The sequence below is a fragment of the Salarias fasciatus genome (assembly GCF_902148845.1).
Source record: "Salarias fasciatus chromosome 7 unlocalized genomic scaffold, fSalaFa1.1 super_scaffold_4, whole genome shotgun sequence".
Classification (NCBI taxonomy): Eukaryota; Metazoa; Chordata; class Actinopteri; order Blenniiformes; family Blenniidae; genus Salarias; species Salarias fasciatus.
The window spans coordinates 9,990,269-10,011,798 of record NW_021941229.1 but is presented as its reverse complement, the minus strand read 5'-3'; the positions used below and the strand labels follow the sequence as shown (position 1 = coordinate 10,011,798).

At 40.7% G+C, this 21,530-nt stretch overlaps 1 protein-coding gene across 1 annotated transcript in view; it reads left to right on the top strand.

Moving 5' to 3' along the window:
* The window catches only part of il11ra (interleukin 11 receptor subunit alpha), a 49,185-nt gene that overhangs the window by 12,985 nt on the left and 14,670 nt on the right, over positions 1 to 21,530 (top strand). The window contains exon 2 of the mRNA XM_030084593.1: positions 18,545 to 18,641. Within this exon, the coding sequence (XP_029940453.1) occupies positions 18,545 to 18,641 (97 nt within the window). The remainder of the gene's footprint in view (positions 1 to 18,544; positions 18,642 to 21,530) is intronic.

Here is a 21,530-nt window from a genome sequence, read left to right as displayed (position 1 = left end):
TGTGTGATACTCCAACACATTTGAATAAACCAAATGAACAAGTGCAATGTTTGTTTCTTTTGTTTTTGCAAATATATTGTTCAATTCTTTTTTTTAACTTAAAAGGCTCCTCAGCTTGACTTTAATTGAGCATTTTGCTGTTGTGAAAATGTTTTTGCATGGTTTTTGAACATAATTGTCCAATTGTGGTGCGTGTTTATTGTTTTGTTTGTTTCTTGTGGGATTATGAAGGCTTCCAGTCTCATCACACTTAATAATGGTTTTGGCACTGTTGATTAATGGATTAATAGACCTACAACAATCTCAACATGCATACAGCCTTTAGCTAAAAGTTAATCAGCCATAGTTTCCTAAATGCAGGTCTCTCTCTTTTTTTTTTTAGCATGACTTTGTTTTAAACTCTGAGAACATGGAAAACGATTTTTCTGTCTTAATGTTGTCTGCATTAGATTGTTTCAACCTGGAATGCAGACATGCTTTGTATGTCAGTCAGATGAGATAGATGCCCGCCCACTATGTACATGTGTGTGTCTGAGGTCACAAAGTGTGTGAGTGAGCAAGTCTCCCCGACACAATAGTTGTAAATTAGTATGCAAGACAAAAAAAACAAACAAACAAAAAAAACATATCTGGAAGTTGAAATCCCAAAGCATTCAGACCTAAATGTGTGTTTTGTTTTTGAAATAACACATGTTGATATCGTGCAGCCTAGTAGAGTAAGCAATCAGTGAAGAAAGAGCAATATCGTGTTGAGATTTGAAATAATCAACAGTGACACAGATGAAGCTGACTCCAAATAATATAGTTGGCAAGTGTTGGTTAGTGATTTGATTGTGAGTTGAGAATTGTTTGGATAAACAACAGTTTGGCTCTTTTTTTCTCTTTAGCAATGCCACAATCTTTGGCAGTTGTGGCAAATGGACACTAAGTACGCTTTAAGTAATTCTAAGAATTGTAATTGTGGTATATACTGTTGCTCCGAATCTTGTTAGGTCTCAACCTTGAATACGGTAAACCTGACTTTAATCCTGATCGTAGCTGGAAGGCCTACAGAGCCAAATCTAAGATGCAAGTTGCAAAAACTAGCATAGCCCTGTGAAAGGGAGCAGCTGAATCAACACTTACTACGTCTGCGTTTCTGAGTACTCATATTGGTCCTCAGCATTGACTGGCGTCCAAATTTACTTGTGGCATTTAAGCATCCCTAGTTGATACCTAATCGTGTCAGTTACTGTCATCCTGCAATAGAAATCTTACACCAATGCCAAGTGCAATATTACGAATAACTGTTAAATATAACATGTTATCCTGAGCTAATCCTAAAGTGCTGCTGACTTTATTTGTGGTTCTCACATAAAGGTTATTGACATGTCCAGCTCAGTACTTTTAGCATCGACAGCCCACATTACAGTAATAACTACAGATATTTTGTTGAAGAAAAAAGAAATTTTGTAGATTTGGCATTAGATGAAGTTTGCTTTTAGCTTTGAGGATTCAGTTCTGTGAATTGCTGTTGGTATTTTTTCATCCAAACTTTCAATGAAGGTTTATTCATTTAACTGCCATATTACGAGGTAGAATTTGAAGCCCTCTGCTGTCTGTATATGTTAAAGCGAGATACAAGACATAAAACAAATCGCTTCCTGTTTACAATACAGGGAGTACATGAAAGCCTCAGTGAGCGTTGTGTTTAATTATGAACTTTTCTTTATATACATTCGATTAGTGTTCTGTTCAGTGCAGTTTATGAGTAGCAGGACAGGCATTAACTGCTCCAAATATGGTTTACATTAACATTGCTCGGTGTCTTGCTCCTCCTTTTCTTCTCTTTCTTCTTCTTTGTCTCCTTGCCAGAAGGATTTTTGCAGAGGCAGTCAGACAGTAGTAATAAAAAGGCATGAGTTTCTCATATGCGCGCTCTGGTTTATGATGTGCTGTTCCTGGATGTTAAACTCACTGTTTTACTCCGCTTTTGTGTGGAGTTGCAAGACCGCTGAGAGTTAACACAGAATGATTTCATTGCCTCATTTGGTCTGACACTTCATGATCATCACATCTCCCAAACCCGTTAAGTGTTTTCTCTGTGTTTTTAATATGTATGTACTTTACTTTTTCTTTGTTATCGCTCTCTTTCTCTCTATCTCTCTCTTACCTGGCTCTATCTGCATGTTGGGGCAGTCAGTCAGCCAGTCTGTTGTAATGGGGAAAGCATGGAGTTCCCAGCAGAGTGACTCATTGCTTCAGCGAGCAAGGGTCGTGTGTGCGCGCGTGTGCGTGTGTGTATGTGAGTGTGTGGGTGTGTGGGTGTGTGGGTGTGTGGATGTGTGGATGTGTGGGTGGTAGTGGGCGGGATTTCCAAGTCTGTGCGAGTCAGTGAGCGTATGCACATGTATGTCCTGCCATGTTTGTGTAGTTGGGATGTATATGTTTCCCATGTCTTTCCTTCCCGCTGAACACATGTTCAAGTTGCTCCGCCTGCTGTGTGGCAGTCGTCACAAACACGTAAAGTTCGCCACATTTACCATGAGGAAAAAACATCTTCACTAACTCATACATGGTACTCCTACTCCGGTTGAAAAATCTGCTGTTGAAATTTATTCTTTAGTGTTTTTGGCCAAAAGCGTGTTTCATGAGGACACCCAGGACTGCAGTGGCTGTTGATAGAAACGACATAATATGTCATCTCTAAGTATACAAAAGCAATAAAAGAAAAGCAATAAAACAAGAGTATGCCTATGTTTGTAGGCATGGTTATAGTCAGAATTTTATTGATGTTAAGCTTAGCTACACTCTTGTTTCTTCTTCAGTTTCATTCAGCCATGCCTGACAGTGGTTTCATTTACTATCAGTTACTATTGCTTTAAATAAACAGGTTGTAGCTAGTAGAAATAGATTTATGTTAGATTCAGTGACTTTGCTGAAAACGTTAAATGACTTTGTGTAAAAACCTTTGATTTTTTTTTTTTTATGTCAGTGTAGACTTGTTTAGTTATTAATTGTATCGCATATTTGCCCAAGCCTGTTTTCCCTGATGTGATGTGTCCACAGTAGCATTATGCTATGGTTACCAGATTATGAATCTTTACTCTTTTCAGTGTAAAGATGGAAGGGAGGGCAGCCTCTTCTAGTGTTGGGGGGGGGGGGGTGGTTCCCCACATCATCTTTTAACACCCCTCCAACAGTATGCATGGATCATGGTTGCATCAGCAGTCTTGCATCTGTCACACAACAAGTTAATTTGTGTGTGTGTGTGTGTGTGTGTGTGTGTGTGTGTTGGGGTGTTTCGAATTGAACAGAAGTGCACTGCTTTGCTTTCACTGCTAAAATCCAGGTTTATAATTATCAACAGAGAAAAGCACTATAATTATGATCAATTTTAATAGTTCACGTTTTCCTGTCAGACAGGAATACTTAAAAAAATAAAACCCAGACAATTATTTTGTCAGTGTAAAGTTTTGAATGAAAAGCATGTCATGCACATCCACTCCAGTTGATTCATGTGAACTTCTGAATCATCAGTAGTGACATCTATGTGACATTAATACACTGAGGGAGTGTGTCTGCTCCGTTCCAGTGCGCCACAGCAGAGTGTCTAAGCCACATGTTTGATTTGACACTAGCTGTTTTCAGGATGTCCTGATGTTCAAGAGGTTGCAACCTAACCGGTTTGGGTTTAGAGGTCCGTGTTCATTCAGCCAAGGAATAAAGGGATTTGATCTTGCAAACCTGCAGTTATTAGCTTGTTTTCCTAACATGTGGGCAAGTGTAATCTATTACTTGTTTATCCATCAATCCATCCATTCATTAAGATACATAGAGTCATTAACATCCATAGGCAATTTTAAAGTCTCTAAAGTTTAATTTTAACCCTAACCTTTTAGCCATCGAATGAAAAGAAAACAACACACCAATTATTGCTATTTTTGTCACTTTCCCTCATTCCACCAAATGCTTTTAAACAGCAATAAAGTCCTTCACATCCAGTGGTGTTTAACACTCATGTAAGTACAAAGTTGCCTGCTGTGGTGCAACAAACAGCCAGTCATTTACATCTGAGCCTCAGTTCTCCATAAGTCCAGGCCCAAGATGTGTTGTTCAGTCTCACTAATGTTACACAAGAAAGCCATTAGGAAACCAGACAACAATATCCAACATTTTGGGACAGGTCAAGAGTCACATTTTTTTTCTACTTTGTTTGACATTTTATAGTCAAGTTTTCGACTTTAATGCAAGTTAAGCTTTACACTACTTCTGTCGCCGCCGTTCTCGTTGTAATGACATACTATCAATGGAGACAAATGACAACCTTTTTTTAACATGCAGACATTCCACTTAGCCATATTTTTGTGTGTGTATATATTTATGCCCTTGTGTGCTTCTCGGCGTTGCATAAAACAGCAATCTTCAGCTATCTGCTTCATGTCTTTATAATTGCTCCCAGCAGTAGAATGGCGCCAGTCAAATATACATGGACGCGCAGAGAAACGCCTGCGCGTGCACACTCACTCACACACACACACACACACACAGATACATGGACTCGCAGCGGCTCATCAGAGACGTGTGGCAAAGCAGAACTCCACAGTATTTGCTGGCTGCTCAACCTGCAAGCTTATTGACTTGGACTCTGCCTGATGCAGCTATCATCAGCAACACATGCGCCAAAGTTGAGTTTGACTAATGTATTCAGCAGCGTGAGTTTTCAGGGGAACAAACGGCCCACAACCGATCTATTTATTGCCTTCAGAATTGATTAATTTGTTTTACGAGCAAATAACGCAAACGCAGCTTTGAATCACAGAACCAAAACTCAGAGAAGAACGTTTTTCAAGTCTTTGCCTTTAGTTCTTTGCTCTCCATTGGGCTTTGTCATTGCTTGTAATATGTACGTATATTGGCTTTGCGGGGCTGGTAATTGATCTCACAAGCGTACTTGTGTATGTGTGTCCCTGTACGCCTGTGGCTGCGTCTGCCTGTGTGTGAGGCTTTGTTGGATAACAGAGAGCAGATGTGGGAGGGGAGGTGGGTGTATGTTTAAAGAGCTTGTCATTGGCTCATACAGAGCAGATGTTTGTTGGACCATCATCTTCTTGCAGCTACTAGGAGCACCGACTCAGGCTGTTCTGCTACATTTCAACAAGCGAAGCAAACAGCACAAAGCAGTCGCGAGACTCACAAACGCACTCCATTAGGACGTGTGATTGGACACAGCCCACTGCTAGATGCACTGACAAATGTTTAGATCAGTGTGCAGACGACTGGGAGCTTCAAGCGGGACACTATTGCTGTGGAATTTTCCAAACCACGGTTATAAAATGCTGTGGTTTACGGTAATATTCTGGTGCTGCCAGCTGACTCCAGTTGAATGTCGTCCAAACAGTTAAGCGTAGTTAAGCACAGCTAAACACGTTGAGTGGTGAGATCACATCTATGGTCAACTTTGTTAGTGGAAATGTTTCTTTTGTCACTTTCTGTGTGTTCGCTTTGTTTCGTCTCTTGCTGTGCATTTACAAGAAAAGCAAAGCTTGTAAACAAATGTCATCAGCAATTTATCGTAGCTTGTTCGGTTGGCACTGGTACCTTATTGGACCTGGCTTTACATAGAATGAAAGTGAATGAGGTGATTATTGCTTAATGTTAAATGAGGGCTGGAATTGCTCAAAGATGCCTCAAGGCTTTGCGAATAGCAACACATCAAAAAATGTGCATTGTGGACTCAGCTAAACTTTAAGAATTAATTAAAGCAGTGTTAGGAAAAAGCATAGGAATGAATTGAAATGATGGAAAACAGACTTTACAAAATAGTTCTTAGTTTTCTTGGCAGGGGAAACAGATGGCATGCTCGTTTAACCCTGATACTTTTGTGTTTTCACCACTGATAGAACTGCCACGTGTACGCCTAGGAAGCATAACTTATATACTGTTTGGGATATCTACAAAATATTAGTCACTACAAAATCCTCAAGGACCTCCTCAATACAGCCCCAGTCACAAACAGGATTCAGTGCGTCACACATTTTTGACTTGTACAGCAATAAAATCTAAATAATTCCCTGCCTCCTGAATCAGAATGAATGAATCAGAATCTTGATGAAAGTTCATATAACTCGCAGACATTTGTTCAGAGAACCCTATTAAAAATTAATGCAAGTTAAGCGGAGATATCTCAGACCCTCTTCAGTGCTATCTCGCTCCAATGTAGAAAACCTAGGATCATTGAATGGCTAGGATCTATTTATCAGTCTATATAGACTTAACCCAAGCTGTAGTCATTGGGTGACTCCACAGTAGGTACAAAGACTGTAGTTTTTCTTTGTTCAGCTTAATTTAGTCTCTATTGTTTCAGTCGATTCCAGTTTTATTATCCTATCATCTGCTTGACAGATACTGTGGTTGTTATCCTTGATTAACATGGATATGAATGGATCCAGGGATATATGACAAGGGTACAAAAACAAAGAAATAAAATCCAGAATGTTATGACTTGGCGACAGATCAAGTAAAGCCCAGTAGACTAGTTATCACTTTGCTTTAGGATTATGAAGACTTAAAAAAACAAACAAACCTCTCATTGAAAAACACAGCCGTACTGTACAGTGTTGAGTTGTAACAGATCTTGAAACAAAACTGTGGCATTTAGTGAACAATGAGTTCTGTGTACTGTTAGACCCCTGAATGAAGACTTCCATGGCTGCTGCTGGCAGCTGATGTGGTTCCACTGGACAGCATCTGTTTGGCCTCTCTATTTGTGGCCGTTCGCTTGTCTTGCAGGAGTGCTTGTAAGCTGGAACTAAATGTCTTGGCTCTCGTCAGTGATTTGATACACAAACTTTATGAAGCTGGTTACCAAGAGAAGAAGTTCGAAAATTTACTGGAAGAAGAAAGGACCCTCTGACAGAAGTGACATCAGACATTGGCATCGAGACAATGAACTCTAATTTACAAAATATATAATTCTCTTGATAATGACTCTTTGTATTCATGGATATTGTTAAGAAACAAGCCAGCTCACTATGACCCTACCAGTGTTGACCAAATTGATTGTGTACTTGTTATCTAACACTGTCGTGAAGATGCTTTGCTACTTGTCTTTAAATTCTGAGACAAGGTTCTTTAGATGCCGCATTTTAGCTCCAGCGTGACTTTGCATACAGAAGACTGACGGTTGAAACCCTTACTGTGGTTAGCTTTAGCACATACTGGTGTTTACTGTGGCACTGACTGCCAGGACAGTTTTTTTTTCTCATCCCTCTTAAGCCGAGCAATATAAACGCCTCACACCTTACCACATGCATGTGATTGATGGTTGCCTGTGGCCAGAGTTGAAGCAGCTGTCATTTAATACAGCTTGGTTTCACTCCTCCCTCTCCATCATCACCCTCCAGTGAGAAACAACTTTAGAATTTAATAAGTCACCAGATGTTTGCATGTTGCCAGCTGTGGGAAAAGTAAGAGAAATTCACTGTGATGCACTGTGAACAGGCGTCGATAAGATTCTGACATCTGCTCAGTGTTCACTGGTCATCAGTCATTTATCACCGATTGGTTTTTCATATTTCCTTGTTTTCTGTATTAGTTTTTCTTTTTTTTTTTGGTCCTCACATGTCAGAAGGATGTGAAAGATGATTGTGCTGAATATCTTTTAACATATTCTCATGAAAGACAAGGTACCAACCAAATTTTCATTTTGCTGATCAAAAATTGGAGCATTTGGGCTTTTTAAAAATGAAAAACTGGGATTTTGAAGACAGTTTCTGAAATGACCAGCACTCTTATCTTTATGTCGTTTTGCTATTCAGTTAACCCACTCTTTGTCAAGTGTTGTTAACTTTACCATCAAACTGAGTCATGTTTATAAAACTGTATTGAGGAGGGCTGAAATCACATATTTAGTGGTTGGAGGTGTGTGAGATAACGCTTCAGTTGCTTGTGACATGTGATTCTTGACCACCCTTAAATTGGATCTTCCAACATGCATGCACACTTGCAATGCTGAGCACGGCTGCATTTGTCCACACCAGATCATGGCACATGTGTGTGAATTTGGATGTTTAGTTCAGGGTTCACCTCATTATGCATCTCAGCCTGTGTTTGTTTATACAGGAGGTTGGAGGCTCTGCGTTACAGACCTGTGTGCTTGCGGGATTGTGTATGTATGTGTGTATGTGCGTTTGCATGTGTGAATAACTGGCATATGGTAGCCATCTTGCCCTGGCGGTCTAGCTGAAGGAAATTCCAGTGTTGTAGAGCTAAGGCCAAGATACTGCACCCCCCCCCCTGCGCACACACACACACACACACACACACACACACACACACACACACACACACACACACACACACACACACACACACACACACACACAAAACAGTACAGGTTTGTGTTTCTTGGGCCAAACTCCCGCACACAGTCATATTTTTTTTTAACTTTTGAAGAGACTAACAACTTGATGGAAAATGTTCTTTTCACTAACAAGCTGAAAGCTGTTTTGCATTTTATATTCCCTCTCTTTTTCTCCGAAGTACTCATCCCGCCCTATTTTGTCTCACTCTCACACACACACTCAGGCCTTGGTCTGTGGGTTGGCTTGGTGCTATCTCTGTACACACATGGCAGACATTACTTTTTGTGTGTTTAGGCCTGGGCAAAAATTGGACACAAGCCCAGCAGTTTGATTGCTGGATAGCACTAGCATGGATTAGTATTCGTAGTCTGCTTTACTCTGGTTTTCAAAATCCACCATGGCTTCATATATTTATGTGCGCCTATCTTTTGTCCATTCGTCATGCCGTGTGTGGTTGAAGGAGCATTGCTTACGTCCAACTATGAGTTCAGCCGTATTAGCAGCCTCTGCCATGTTGGCCTCCATGAAGCTCCTATTTTATTATATAAGCCAAAACACTTCCACAGTTTAAACATATGACAAAGCACTGATTGTATAGAAGCAGTGAAACTCTTGCCAGACCTGGGATGATTGCTTACTGATCAGAAGAACATTTCACCACCCTCCCAGCTTCTCCTTCCTCGGTAACAGATGTCCTCTTCTTATCACCTGTACTTGCCCTCAGGAACACGACCTCTCATTTTTCCACTTCAGCAGAGTGCTTATCTCCTGTGCACTTAAGACCTATCACCATTGGGTGGTTTTGATTTTGATGCCTGGCTGAACCGTTTTCTGCCATTGGTTTCTGGACGGTAACACCACTGACCATTCTCTCTATCTGTCTTGTAGACACAGTTTTCTTCTTCTTTGATTTATTCCCTTGTCAGCTGGTTCTAGGATCTCTGTTGGATTTGAATCGGCCACGCAAGCTTAAAATGTACAGGGACTAAAGTCAGTTCTGTCAGTAATGTCTGACTTATCGTTCAGACGCAGGTTTTTCTTCCCTCATGTTGACAGTTTATCTGATAACACTGCTGGTGAAAAGGCTTCATGCTGGACACACCAATTGAGAACTTGTGTTCACCTCAGAACCTGACAGCAGTTCCCTCATGTTTGATCCATCCAGAAAATGCCAAGTGAGTCAGTTGTGTTGAATTAGGAAGACATGGAAAACATGCAGGGCTGCGGCCCTCCAGGACCAACTTTGGACAGCAATGCTTTAGGGTGTTTAATAAGTACTGATATGGGTGTTAGTCATGTCTGGTGTTGGTAATTTGCTGAAGGTGAGTACATGTCCTCCATCCTTGAGAAGGCGAAATCGGTGCATCCCTAATATTCACATTGGTTTAAATTTTGCTGCTGTATTGCTGACAGTATATGTTTTCCCCACAAGTTTAGATGATAGGGATGAGTGAGTACACCAGTATCTGTGTCTGTATCCATATCTGTACTCAGAGGGGGCGTGGCCTAAACATGAAGTGGGTGTGGTTTAACTGGAAATAGGTTGGGGCATAAATTACAGTATTTTAAGTCTGAAATTGATATGGATTACTCAGAAGTTGCTATATTTATTGTTTATCTGAAAACTATTTACAGAACAGTCTTAATGATACAATGTACAAGTTTTTTTTTTTTTTTTAATTTTAGTCAAAACATGAATATTTTGAAAGTTATATATAGAGTCAGGCCAACCAACCACAGAGAGATCGCGTTGTCACTGTCTGAGTGGAAGCGAAAGACACCGCTTCTCTGGCTAGAGCCAGTCTGTGCAGGAGGAGTGGGCGCTGTGTGTGTGACTGGCCAATCACAGAGCGTGACAGAGTGAAGACAGCAGTTTGTGCCCAATGAGGATTTCCCATCAGCACGAGTTCGAATAATGACGGACAATGCTCGGGCTATACTCGGATTCGGCAAAAATGCATTATTCTTAACGAGTACTCGTTTAGTGTTTGGCTCACCCCTCTTAGGTGACTAGAGTTTTTAAAAACTGAAACAAAAATGAAAAACAGAAAGATTAGTAACTTCAGGAAACTAAAAATCTGCATACCTAATTATTAAAGGAGTCATATTATGCAAAATTCACTGTAAAAAGGTGTCTTTACAGTCATATTGCCTCCCAGAGCCTCTGTATGATCCCCCAGAAGTGAAAAATTCTGTCACCTCCCTCAATTGTGCGCTCCACTTTTGAGAAAATATACACTCAAACACGTGGTTCTGCAATCTCCCTCTTTCTGACGTCAGGAAGAGGAACGCCACTCCCCCCCCCCCGGAAGAGAATCCAGCCTTTGGCCGGCCCCCGGATAGGTCGCTCATCTCGGCTGTATTTTGTCATCCATCGCCAGTGTTTTCGTAAAGTCAGCTCCTCCGCCGTCTTCAGGTGGGTCAGCTGACGAGCTGACAGTTTTTGCTAGCTTAGCCACATTTAGCTCGGATGGGAACGTAGCGGAGCTCCTCTCCCCAGCAGAGAGGCACTTTGAGTCGGCCGCGGCTGTGACGGCGCCCGGGCGTCTGACTTCCAGGAGCCGAGTTGGGGCCGATTGGGTAAACGGCCCGGAGCTGTTCCACGGAAGCTGGTCCCGAAGCCGGCGGAGACGCACGGCTCGCGCGCAGCCGCTGGGCCGCTCCTCTCCTTGCCAGGACGCTGTTCAGCTGCGGAGCCCAGCGGAGGCGCACTGCGCGCGGGTTGCAAAGTCAACACACACCGGCAGCGCCGTCCGGATGAAGAGGGCTGCTCCTCTGAGAGGTTGTCGTGCTCTTGATATCACACGAACAACACATGATATAAACAGAAAATAAAAAAAAAACACACCTCATTTCGCTTCTGCAAGGTCGCTCTGCTCGTCCAGCCACATTGATCTGTAATTTGTAGTACTTCCAGCAAGGATGAGTACATGGTTTATGTTTCGATCTCAAATGAGTGCTTTTCTTTATCCAATAGTTCCTTTTGTATGGTTCATTCTACATAAAAACGGTAATTTCCGCGTTCGCTACTGTCTGGGACCCTGTTGAGCTGATTCTCGTGCCTCCCGAGGTGGCGTAATAACAACATATAGGAAAAAGTTTACGTCCGTGAGGTCGTACATTGTGTTTTATTTTGAAACTTCCGGTGTAACTTCCTGTAAGGTGCTTTCTTAACGACAGTGAATTTACGAGGTGGGCGTGGCCAGATGCGTTCAAGATCATCACAGAAAATAGGCTGTCAAAAACAGGCTGTTCTGAAGAAGGCTCCTCAGAGCCACTTTTTAGAATGCTCAAACTCCAAACATAGGACGAATTTGGGGCAAACAAACTTATATACTATGTTTTTGGGCATCCGTGACCTATATGACGTGACTGAAAAATAGCATAATATGACTCCTTTAATGTGTCCATTGAAGCAAGTTAAGTAATTCAAATAGAAACAAAGAATAAATGATGATAATAAAAGATACAGAAATGCGTTTTTGACAATTTTAAGAGAGTTTTTACTCGTTTAAAAGGAAGCTGAGACTCTGAAAGATCTGAGCAGCATATAAATGCTGCACAAGGAGCAAACGCCTGTTTTGTTAATGTCTTATCTTTTGTTGTCACATGTTCAACTAAACCAGCCCAACACACACACTCACATGCACGTACGCCAGTCAGCTACGTTGTTGTCGCCTGGAAAGGTCAGACAATCAGGGTGTGCAGAAATTGCCATGGTGACCAGTGCAAACACCACAGCCTTTGTAATTCCTCCTCCTCTGTGCTGGCCGGCCTTGCCTGTGTTGATTCAGTGTGCACATGCAAAGTACCAGTGTGTGTTCTTTCGCTCGCCCTCAAACACACTTATGGATGCTCAGGTTAGATAACCCCTGAAGAAGTGTTGACCTGTCCTTAAAACACACACACATGTGTACAGATTAATGAGCAGCTGCAGGCTAAATTACACATCCACCTTTGTTAATCTTTAATTGACGACTTAGGGTCTAACAACAGCAACCCATCCTCATGAACAGGACATCCTGTAATAATTTGTTATGTCACCACACTTCAAAACAGCATGTGTGCATGTATGCGTGGGGATAGAAAATTAGGTTAAGGAGACTGCTGTACTGAAAAGACTTTAATCCAACTACTGACATGTTTGTGAATTGTTGAATGCCAGTCTTTCATCCTGTCATCCTGTTTTGTTCATTTTAGTCCAGTCCCTTTGGCTCTTCCTGCCTTCCCACTTTTCCCTTTTTGTAGTTTTTTTTTTTTTTTTCTTTTTTCTCCCCCCTCTCCGCGCTGTCTCGTTTTCTGTCTTGTAAAGCTGAGTGAATGTGCAGCGGCATGCCAGAGTTTTGGTGAGTAACCATGTGGGCTCTCACTGCCACAGAGCAGGCCGGCTAATAGAGACCCGTTTTGGAGTGGATTACTCATTGTCAGTGTGCACAGACCTCACTTTACGATGTCCTTTTTTTGTCATCAAATCCAAAAGTGAGAGAGAGAAAAAAAATCTTGTCTGCTTTTCATGCTTCTAATTTCAGTATTTCCTTTCTCATTACCTCTCAGCATCACTGTTGTACCTTGACGGTGACCCTTCATGAGGAAATGTACTTTTTTTGTGATTTCACTGTGGATCTTTCACTGTGAAGTTTTCAAAAACCGGAGGGATTTTTTTTTTTTTTTTCAGGAGAAAATGGTTGTGACTTGGGACATCTGTTTGTTTTGCATCCTCTGGCTACTTGTCCCTGTGGGAATTCTTGCTTCATGGGTGCATCCTAGTGACAATATCCATGGCTACATTCCCCCTGTCTATTCCTGCTCCTGCTGGAAGAGTTACTCTTGAAAGGTGACTGGTGCGGGTGAGTCAGAGAATAGGCTCGTGATTACATGCACTCAACACTGTGGAAAGAAAGAAACTGGAGAACCTCAATATGGTCTTCTATAGGGTTACTCTTGGCTTTAGCTTGGTCACTTATATTGCTGTGAATTATTTTTCACAGTAGGCTGAATGAGAACAACGCCACAGGTACCTCAGTGGCATACAGTGAACATGTTTACTTGAGATCAAAGGTAGGTTTTTCATATTGAACTTCAGAAAGACCCCCTCCGGGTGCGAAGGGAAAGTGGTTTGTGGTAATATCAGCTTTGCATAGATTCCAGTAGGTAATCTCCTTTCATTGGAGTTTCGGTATCACATTGGTAGGCTGAGGAATGGGCTCAAATGTACTTTGACTGAAATGACTACACCACAGAGGGAAACGAACGGAGCTGCACCAGTATCACACTTTCAGAACATCTAGCTTGAATCAGCTAAAGATTCAAAGGAGAAGGACAAGATCAGCAACTTTCCACAGCACTGTTTTAAATGAAGGCAGTTTAGAACTTGAATAGCTATAAACATGAACACATTTCTTATTTGTTTAATTTGATTTTACTTGTGGTGCCAACTAGTATAGAGTTTATTCATTTAACTGATTAAATCTGCACATACCTCATTAGAACTAAAGATCAGAAACTGAAACAGTGTTTCAAGTCACTGAAGATTGTGGTTATTCTTTTGCAGCTGTGCAGATGTGCTGTAGTCATAACAATAATAATTAACCTACAAAATTATTGCCTCATTATAAAACCTTCATTATTCTTTCAGCAGACTTGACTCTTAGTCATAACTGTTGAATAAAAACGGTATGCAGGCATAACCCGGGTACATGCTGGGAGTATCTTTTAACGCTGCAGTCAAGCTGCCAAAAACAGCTGCACTGCTGAAACAGATGTTTGCTTGTAATCTATATCATCTATACCAGCTCATTACATCTGTGAAAACAGATTTGATTTAAAATGCGTCTAGCAGAGGCGTGCCAGTGATGGTGTTCATCATTACTTATCTTAATTCGGTTTAAAAACTCCATCTGCTCATTAAAATGCTTTCCAAGACTTAATATATAACCTGCATTTTATTGGAGGAGGACCGATTAACATTTAGCTCTCAGGAGGAAGCATTGTTTTTTAAGCATTTCAGAAAGAGCATTACGGAGCTGCGTGAATGTGCTTACTGGACCTTGTACTGACTGGTATTAGAGGTGGTAAGTAAACAGGAAAACATGAGCGCCGATGGAAAAAATAGACCTTTCAAGTTTGTTCGGGGGGGAGGAGGTGATAAGTTGTCAAAGGGACTAAATAAATCGACTTGAAAGAAGAGGAAGGAAGTAGAGGATAGCTGCAAAACAGGTATGAGAAGATACAGCTTACATGAAGGAACCTCTTGCTAATCTGGAGGAGACGGTGCAAAAGAAAAGAGTGAGTTGTTATAAACCATGACATGGCTGTGTTTACTGAACCTTGAACTATTTGGCATTTCAGGGATGGGAAAGCCAAGGACTCACTGCTGAGTGGAAAAAAAAAAAAAAAAAAGCTGTTTCAAGGACTTAAAAAGTACAGCACTGCCATAAGGCCAGGCTTTGCAGGGAATCAATTTTCCTTTTATTTCTCAACAAATATTTACTGCTTTTTGGTGCAATTCAAAAGTGCCCTTTGGATGGCAAGTGCAGAATGTGCGTACTGAAAGAGAAAAAAGCATAAGAAAGCACAACGAGAGTGACAGCAAGAGGAATGTGAGCAAGTGGAGGAGATGGCTGTCTGTGAGATTCGCTGAGTGTGCTTTGTGAAGTTACAGTGGCGAATGTAACACTGCTGTGCTACATCATAAGACACCAGTGAAGATGTGAGTACCTTGTGTCTCTGCAGGGTTTCCAAGAACTTTTTGTGGGAGAGCTGACTCTGTGAGCCACAGCTGCTTAGTTTTTCTATTCAGAATTTTGGCAGATACACTCACACTTCACTGAAAAAGAGAGATTATGACATAACTGCTAATTCGTTGGCGTCTTTTCTTGTGATGAATCTGTAGTTTTACTTTTGCCATCTTAAATGTGTGTCTCATCCAGTGGAGTCAACATATTTCATACCGAACTGAGCTGCAGTTTGGAGATTCGCAGCTGAGTGATGAAGAAGGTAATAAATCAAACAGATATTACATAAATATTTCGTGTCCTTGACCTTGCACCTCCATCTTAAAAAAATAATATTTCACATGGGAATAGTCAGCATAACTAGATGGATGTGAGATGTTTGGCTACTTGAATGACTTGGCTGTTTTCTCCCTGTTTTTCATGAGAGGAAGCTTTGACTGCATTCTGAAATACTATGGATGTTCTGATCAGACAATATCAGACCAGTACTGATTTTTGGACTCAACAAACTGACATGCAGCATTGTGTTTGTAATTTGACACCATCCTCATGACGTGGTAGGTATGATAGACCGAAGAAATTACTACAGGAACCCAATCGCTTAAAAATAATTGCATTAATTATAAATTAATCCATGTGGGGTTATTATGAGAACATGAACGTGTGTAAGAAACACCACAAACAAACTGACAGATTGAAGAGGTGCTTTTCTTTAAAGTAAACAAACAGAACAAACAGCGTTATTAAACAAACGAACAGTGATGTATCTGCAAACCAGTTTTCTGGCCTTCTAAAGAAAACAATGGGTTCAGGTGTTGTGAAATTTCATTCCATACCAGTGTGAAGTGTCTTTTGGTCAAAGACTAATTTGCTGGTGGTTGTGCCTCGTCATTGTAAAGTCTTCCTCCTTTTATTGTCTTTGGCTGCTGTTTTATCATTGTCCTCATTAATCCTCTATTAACTGTAATCCTATCACACTGTCAATAGCCTTCTAAAATTCAGCGAACACATCGCCGTCATTGCTCAGATGTTGACCGACTCACAGCACTTGTACTAGCCAAACAGGAAAAGACGATTGTGTTTCTTTTATGGTTTTAAACAAACAGATAATGTCTTTGGCAATGATACCAACAAGCAGAGGTTACAGGTTTATTTTCACGAAGCTGCAGAGTGTGTTTTAAAGGGCTTTTGTGAAAACCTCTGAAGGTCACTTTGTTTGTGAAGCCCATGTCTCATAAAACTTTCTGAGTAATGCCAGGACTGGGTACGGTTTGGGTGAACTTCCAATGCTTTCCTACATACGTATATTTAAAAGATGGATACAATTTGACGTGTGCACATGTATTTGACTCAATACTTTCTTCACTTCTCTATTAGTCACTTGGGTCCATTCAAGTTTAAAAGGCTGGAGAGAATAACTCTCCTCCAGTTGGAGGTGGTGCTGAATTATCAAGCATTTATTTGTTTACCTGCGTGCCTACAACTGTCTTCAACCTGCTGTACTAAGTGCACAAGAACAATAAGTGCTGCTGTGCTGATCGGCCCCCTAACTCATCACTCTTTCTGCTTTTTTGTGAACGACATTGGAAAAAGTCTTGTTTGGGTACAGATTTAAAAAAAAAAAAAAATAGAGCGCTCGCAGCTTTGTGCTGACTTCATCAGACCATTAGTCAGCCCACTGAAGATGTCTCATTCGCTTTATGCAGAAACATGACATTGAACAGTCTCCAGAGTGAAGTATATGGATGAATAGCCTCATTGAAACACACATTTCTCAAAGTATTTTCACCCGCTTTCTGTTGAAGCGCTGCATCGTAGCTGTCGGCTGAGTATCTGTTACCTTTCAGTTTCAGCACCTGAGGCTTCAGCGTTTCCATGGCAAACAGTCATTACTACGAAACAACAGGCTCATTCTGTGCCCGCTGATGCTCAGAGGCTTGTTTTACAGGGATTGTTGCATCGTTTATCATACAGTCCTTCTTTTCTGACAGTACAAGGTTGAAATCTTTTTGACGCAGGTTCTTTATACCACTGAGTTTGATTTGTGTGTTTGAATAGCCTTTGCACTTTAAGATGTTCTTCAATTCACAGAGAGCATTTTAAATGATCTTTTAGTACAAAATTTCTTTTCTCATTTGACCAAAGCTGTAGAAGGCATGCATAACATTTGGCTCTCCCTCTTTCGATGTATGTAATGTTGAATCTGCTGATAGAGTAGTTGTCTCTCAATCAGGTTCATGTTGCAGGTTCGAATCCTTGCTCTCACAATTCCGAAGCAGCAAAGAAACGATTGAAAAAAAAAAAAAATCACACGTAAAACGCAGCCTAGTTTGTCTGGAACAAAGTTGTGCCTGAAGCGTCAAAGTTATTGTAGGCGATTGTTATAAACCAGCGTCAAACAGTAGAATTTATAGGTGGGTCTCCGAAGTGGCACAGTTGTTTCACAGATGTTTCATGTCACGCCTGTGTTTACTGGATCCCAGACATCGAGGACAAGCTCTGTCAGTATATCATGGTGAATTATTCAACAGTTTTTTTTTTTCTTCGCTTACAGTCTGTGAACTCATTTAACTCGTTCAGCACTGCTTACATAAAGGCAATGACCAGCGATACAAGGATTGAGAAAAAGAAAATTCAGGAAAAAAAATTGATAAATAACAAACATAGCAAAGAATAATTAATGTATCGGAATTTCTTGATCTGATCCAATGCAACATAAAACCAAGTGCTTTTGAAGCTGATTTGAAGCGAGACACACTGTATTCCACAGAACCAGACTTTTGATTGAGTAATTGTAATCATGCCAAACACACTTCTCGCTGTGGTCGTATTATTCTTTGGTGATTCTGGTTAAATGTGATTGAAGATGTGTTGCGTGGCTTCATAGAACAAGACCTCAAGAAGCATTTCGTGTCCAACTCCAGTGGAACTGGAGCCCCAGTGTTCCGAGAAACGGTGAATAACTGGAGCCAACTAAAATACAACAAAAAAGCCATTTCCAACATATTTTCCTTTTTGTTTTACATGATAAATATGCTTTCAATACTTGTACTCAACAGTTTCACCAGTCAGACACAGACATCAACATCTGTCTTGACTGACGTCTTTGCATATTCGCAATATTCAGTTTCTTGTACACAGCTGTCAATATTCAGATAGAAACATCTACAGGTTACAGTGTGAAGTGGTTGAATATATTTTTGTTGTTTTCCCGCTCTTTTTTACCTTTGCTCGGTCATTTCTGTGGAGAGGAAATAGACCAGAGTGAGAAGAAATTTCCCTTCATGCCCATTTTCTTCTACCGGATGAGCAGAATTATGATGGCGATAATACTGCTGCTGCTGTTGTTGTTGTTGCTGATGTTGAACGTTGACTGACAAAATGGTTCAGGCTCTAAAATAACTCCTAATTATGCATTATGCTGCCTCCTTTCCTGATCCGCGCTCTCTCCTTCTCTTTGTGCAGATGCCAGGCCTTTTGTCCAGTCCTGTGTGTCTGACAGTCATCTGGTTTTTATCTTGGTCACTGTGTTCCAGTCGTGCTCAGATTCGGACTGATGAAGGTAAATCACACACACACATGAACACACACACACACACGCGCGCTGCATTTACACACGAAGAGGCAGAAGTATGAAAATAAGCGTAGCAATACACTTTCAAACACACGGGCACTCTTTCGAGCACACACTCACATTCTGTGAAGGATCAGCGGCGAATTCCTTCAGGACCTATTTTAGGACTTATCTTGAGTCAAAGTGCTCGTGCTATCTGGAGCGGTGTCAAAAATTTTAAGTGAAAACATTCACGTTCACCATAAAACTGTGACACATGCTTAAAAAAAAGCCTCTCATCCAAAAAATGTCTTTTCATCAGTAGTTTTTAGGATCTTATTTCTGCTGTTTGAGTATTTTGTATTGGCTGAATTGGAATTCAAGTTTTTTTTTTTTCCTTTTCAAACAAGAAGCACATTGTTTGTGGTCACCTCAGAGATCTCTATGGGATTTAGAAATCTTTCTTTCTTCATCTCTGCCTTATTTCAATCTCCCTTTCCTCCTTTTTTAACTTATGTTTAATCGTTCTCTCTCTCTTCCTTTCAGTCTTTCTCTTTACCCTCGTTTTCTTCAGAATTAGCCCCATTAATCATTCCAACAAAAAGAAAGACTTGCTCGTAGATCATTAGGGGGAACTGTCAAACTTTTCCCCTCCTCGTTTATTTCACCCTGCAGCAGCTCCAGAGTCCTTGTTTTTTATTGTTTGGAAAGTACTAAGTTTCATCCAGCTTGCAAATTCTGTGTCCATCTGATTCCAATGTGAGAAGAAACCTGCAGCCCCAGCGTGTGTTTGTGCGCGTGTGCTGCACGGTGTGTCTGCGTGTGCATGTGTTTTTCATGTGTGTGTGTGCTGGCGTGCACAAGTCTGGGCCCCTCTGGCCAGAAGCAGAATCAGATATGAGTGGAACGCTGCGGGTTTGGGGAATAATGTACTGCACTGCCAATAAAACATGAATACACACATTCAGACCAGCCAAGTCTTTACACCGCACCAAGCCTCCAGGTAGCACACACATAGAACCTATGTGTGTGTGTGTGTGTGTGATGGTTAAACTGAGAAAGGAAAACTGGGTGAAACCGGTGAAAGAGGTATTGTATATGTAGTTTGATAGACGGAAAGACTGACATGGAGGTGAAACAATACTGTAGTAGACAGTAATAATATAAAACCAGAATTAAATGCATTTAAAAGTTAAACGTCTGTCTCGATTTTTCTCCTCTGAAGCTTTCTGCTTGGACGTACAGATGAGGGCAGAATGACGAATGGATTTAAAGTGATATGCTACTCGCAAGGCACAACAGCAACTGTTTTTAATAGCTGTTTAGTGGTTAAATATATCATTAACAGTTTCCTAACACGTCAAAGCTGTGATCAGTGGTGCAAATGACAAACCTGCGCCTCTGAGAAGAACTTTCACTTTTTTTAGGGGGGCTGAGAAACTGACTCACAGTCTGATAGATTTCACCCACTGCTTGGCCAAATGTGTTTTTTTCAGTCTTTAAAGTGATAGGCTTTTGTTCTAATCATAAAGCCATCTGGTGTTTGGTTTTTATACCTGTTCATTTCATATAGCAAGAACTTCTTTCCTCTTCTCCACCATAACATTTTTTTTATTACAATCAAAGTTGCTGATGTGTTCATTTCTCTACTGTCATGTAGCTTCAGTGGTAACAAATGATTTCATGACTGGAAAAATGCAGGGAGTTTAATTCACATTTTAATTGCAACCTTCAGATTTTAGCATTTGGAAACATATTGTCATTGGGCTGAAAGAAATTCTCATCAACTCAAAAGCTGCTTTCGAGAGCATTCCAGGTTATACAACACATCAATGTTGTAAAATGTGTTTTAATGCTTTCCTTACACGATCACTCACTGACATAGTAAGTTGCCTGCACACTATTGGGGTTAAATTTCAAGCACACCTCCACACGTGAAGATAATGAGATGAGAAATCAAACCAACAACCTCTGAAACAAAAGAAGACGTGCTGCAGATCAGTAATCATAGACAGCTTTCCAGCTGCTCTGTGTGTTTTGTTGTGGTTTTCAAAAATCTTTCTGTGCTTTGTTTTTTGGTCTCAGATGAGGATAACAAAACTTGATTATTTTATTATGTTTTTAAATAATAATTTACATAAATTATATAATTGCGGGGCACCTGTGGCTCAGTTGCTAAAGTAGGTGATCCTAAAATACCAATGTTGGTTTGTTTCTCCATGTTGCTCGGTCCTTGTGTTTTTGGGCAATACACTGAATTACAAGTACGATCCGGTGATGTGAGTTCTGTGCATATGAGCCAACCCCATGGGTGTGACACTGTGAATGATTGCATGAATAAATGACTGAGTGATCATATAAGGCATGTTTAAATTGCTGGAGCTTTATAAGAGACTTTAAAAAAATTAAAATTTCAAATTGTCCATAACTTGTTCAGTGATATAAACACTAAGATATCACCATGTTTTTAATGCTTTAATTGAATATAGCCATGGTTTGAAACCAGGCCTGTATGTTTGGTTTTGCCAAGCTCACATCGGCTCACTGTAGATTTCCATATGTGGTCATCTGGTCCAGGGACAGCACAGTAAAGATACGGCAGGAAAATTAATAGCGATCAGCTCTCTGCGCTGTGTGCTGGTCAGCGCGACTCTGTCAAAAGAAGAGAGATTTACTCAAAAGAGCACAACTGGAAGACAGAAACAGAAAGAAGAAAAGAATACTGGCACTTTTTCATGATCTATAAATAATGAGAAGCAGATTCTAAAAACCATCAATGAGCAAAACTATACAAACTGAAAACGGATAGAACTGATTCTGAACAAATAACACCTAAAAAGTTGAGAAATGAATCATTTTTCTCATTCTTGTTTGAAGTCACATACAGTGCAGCTGTGT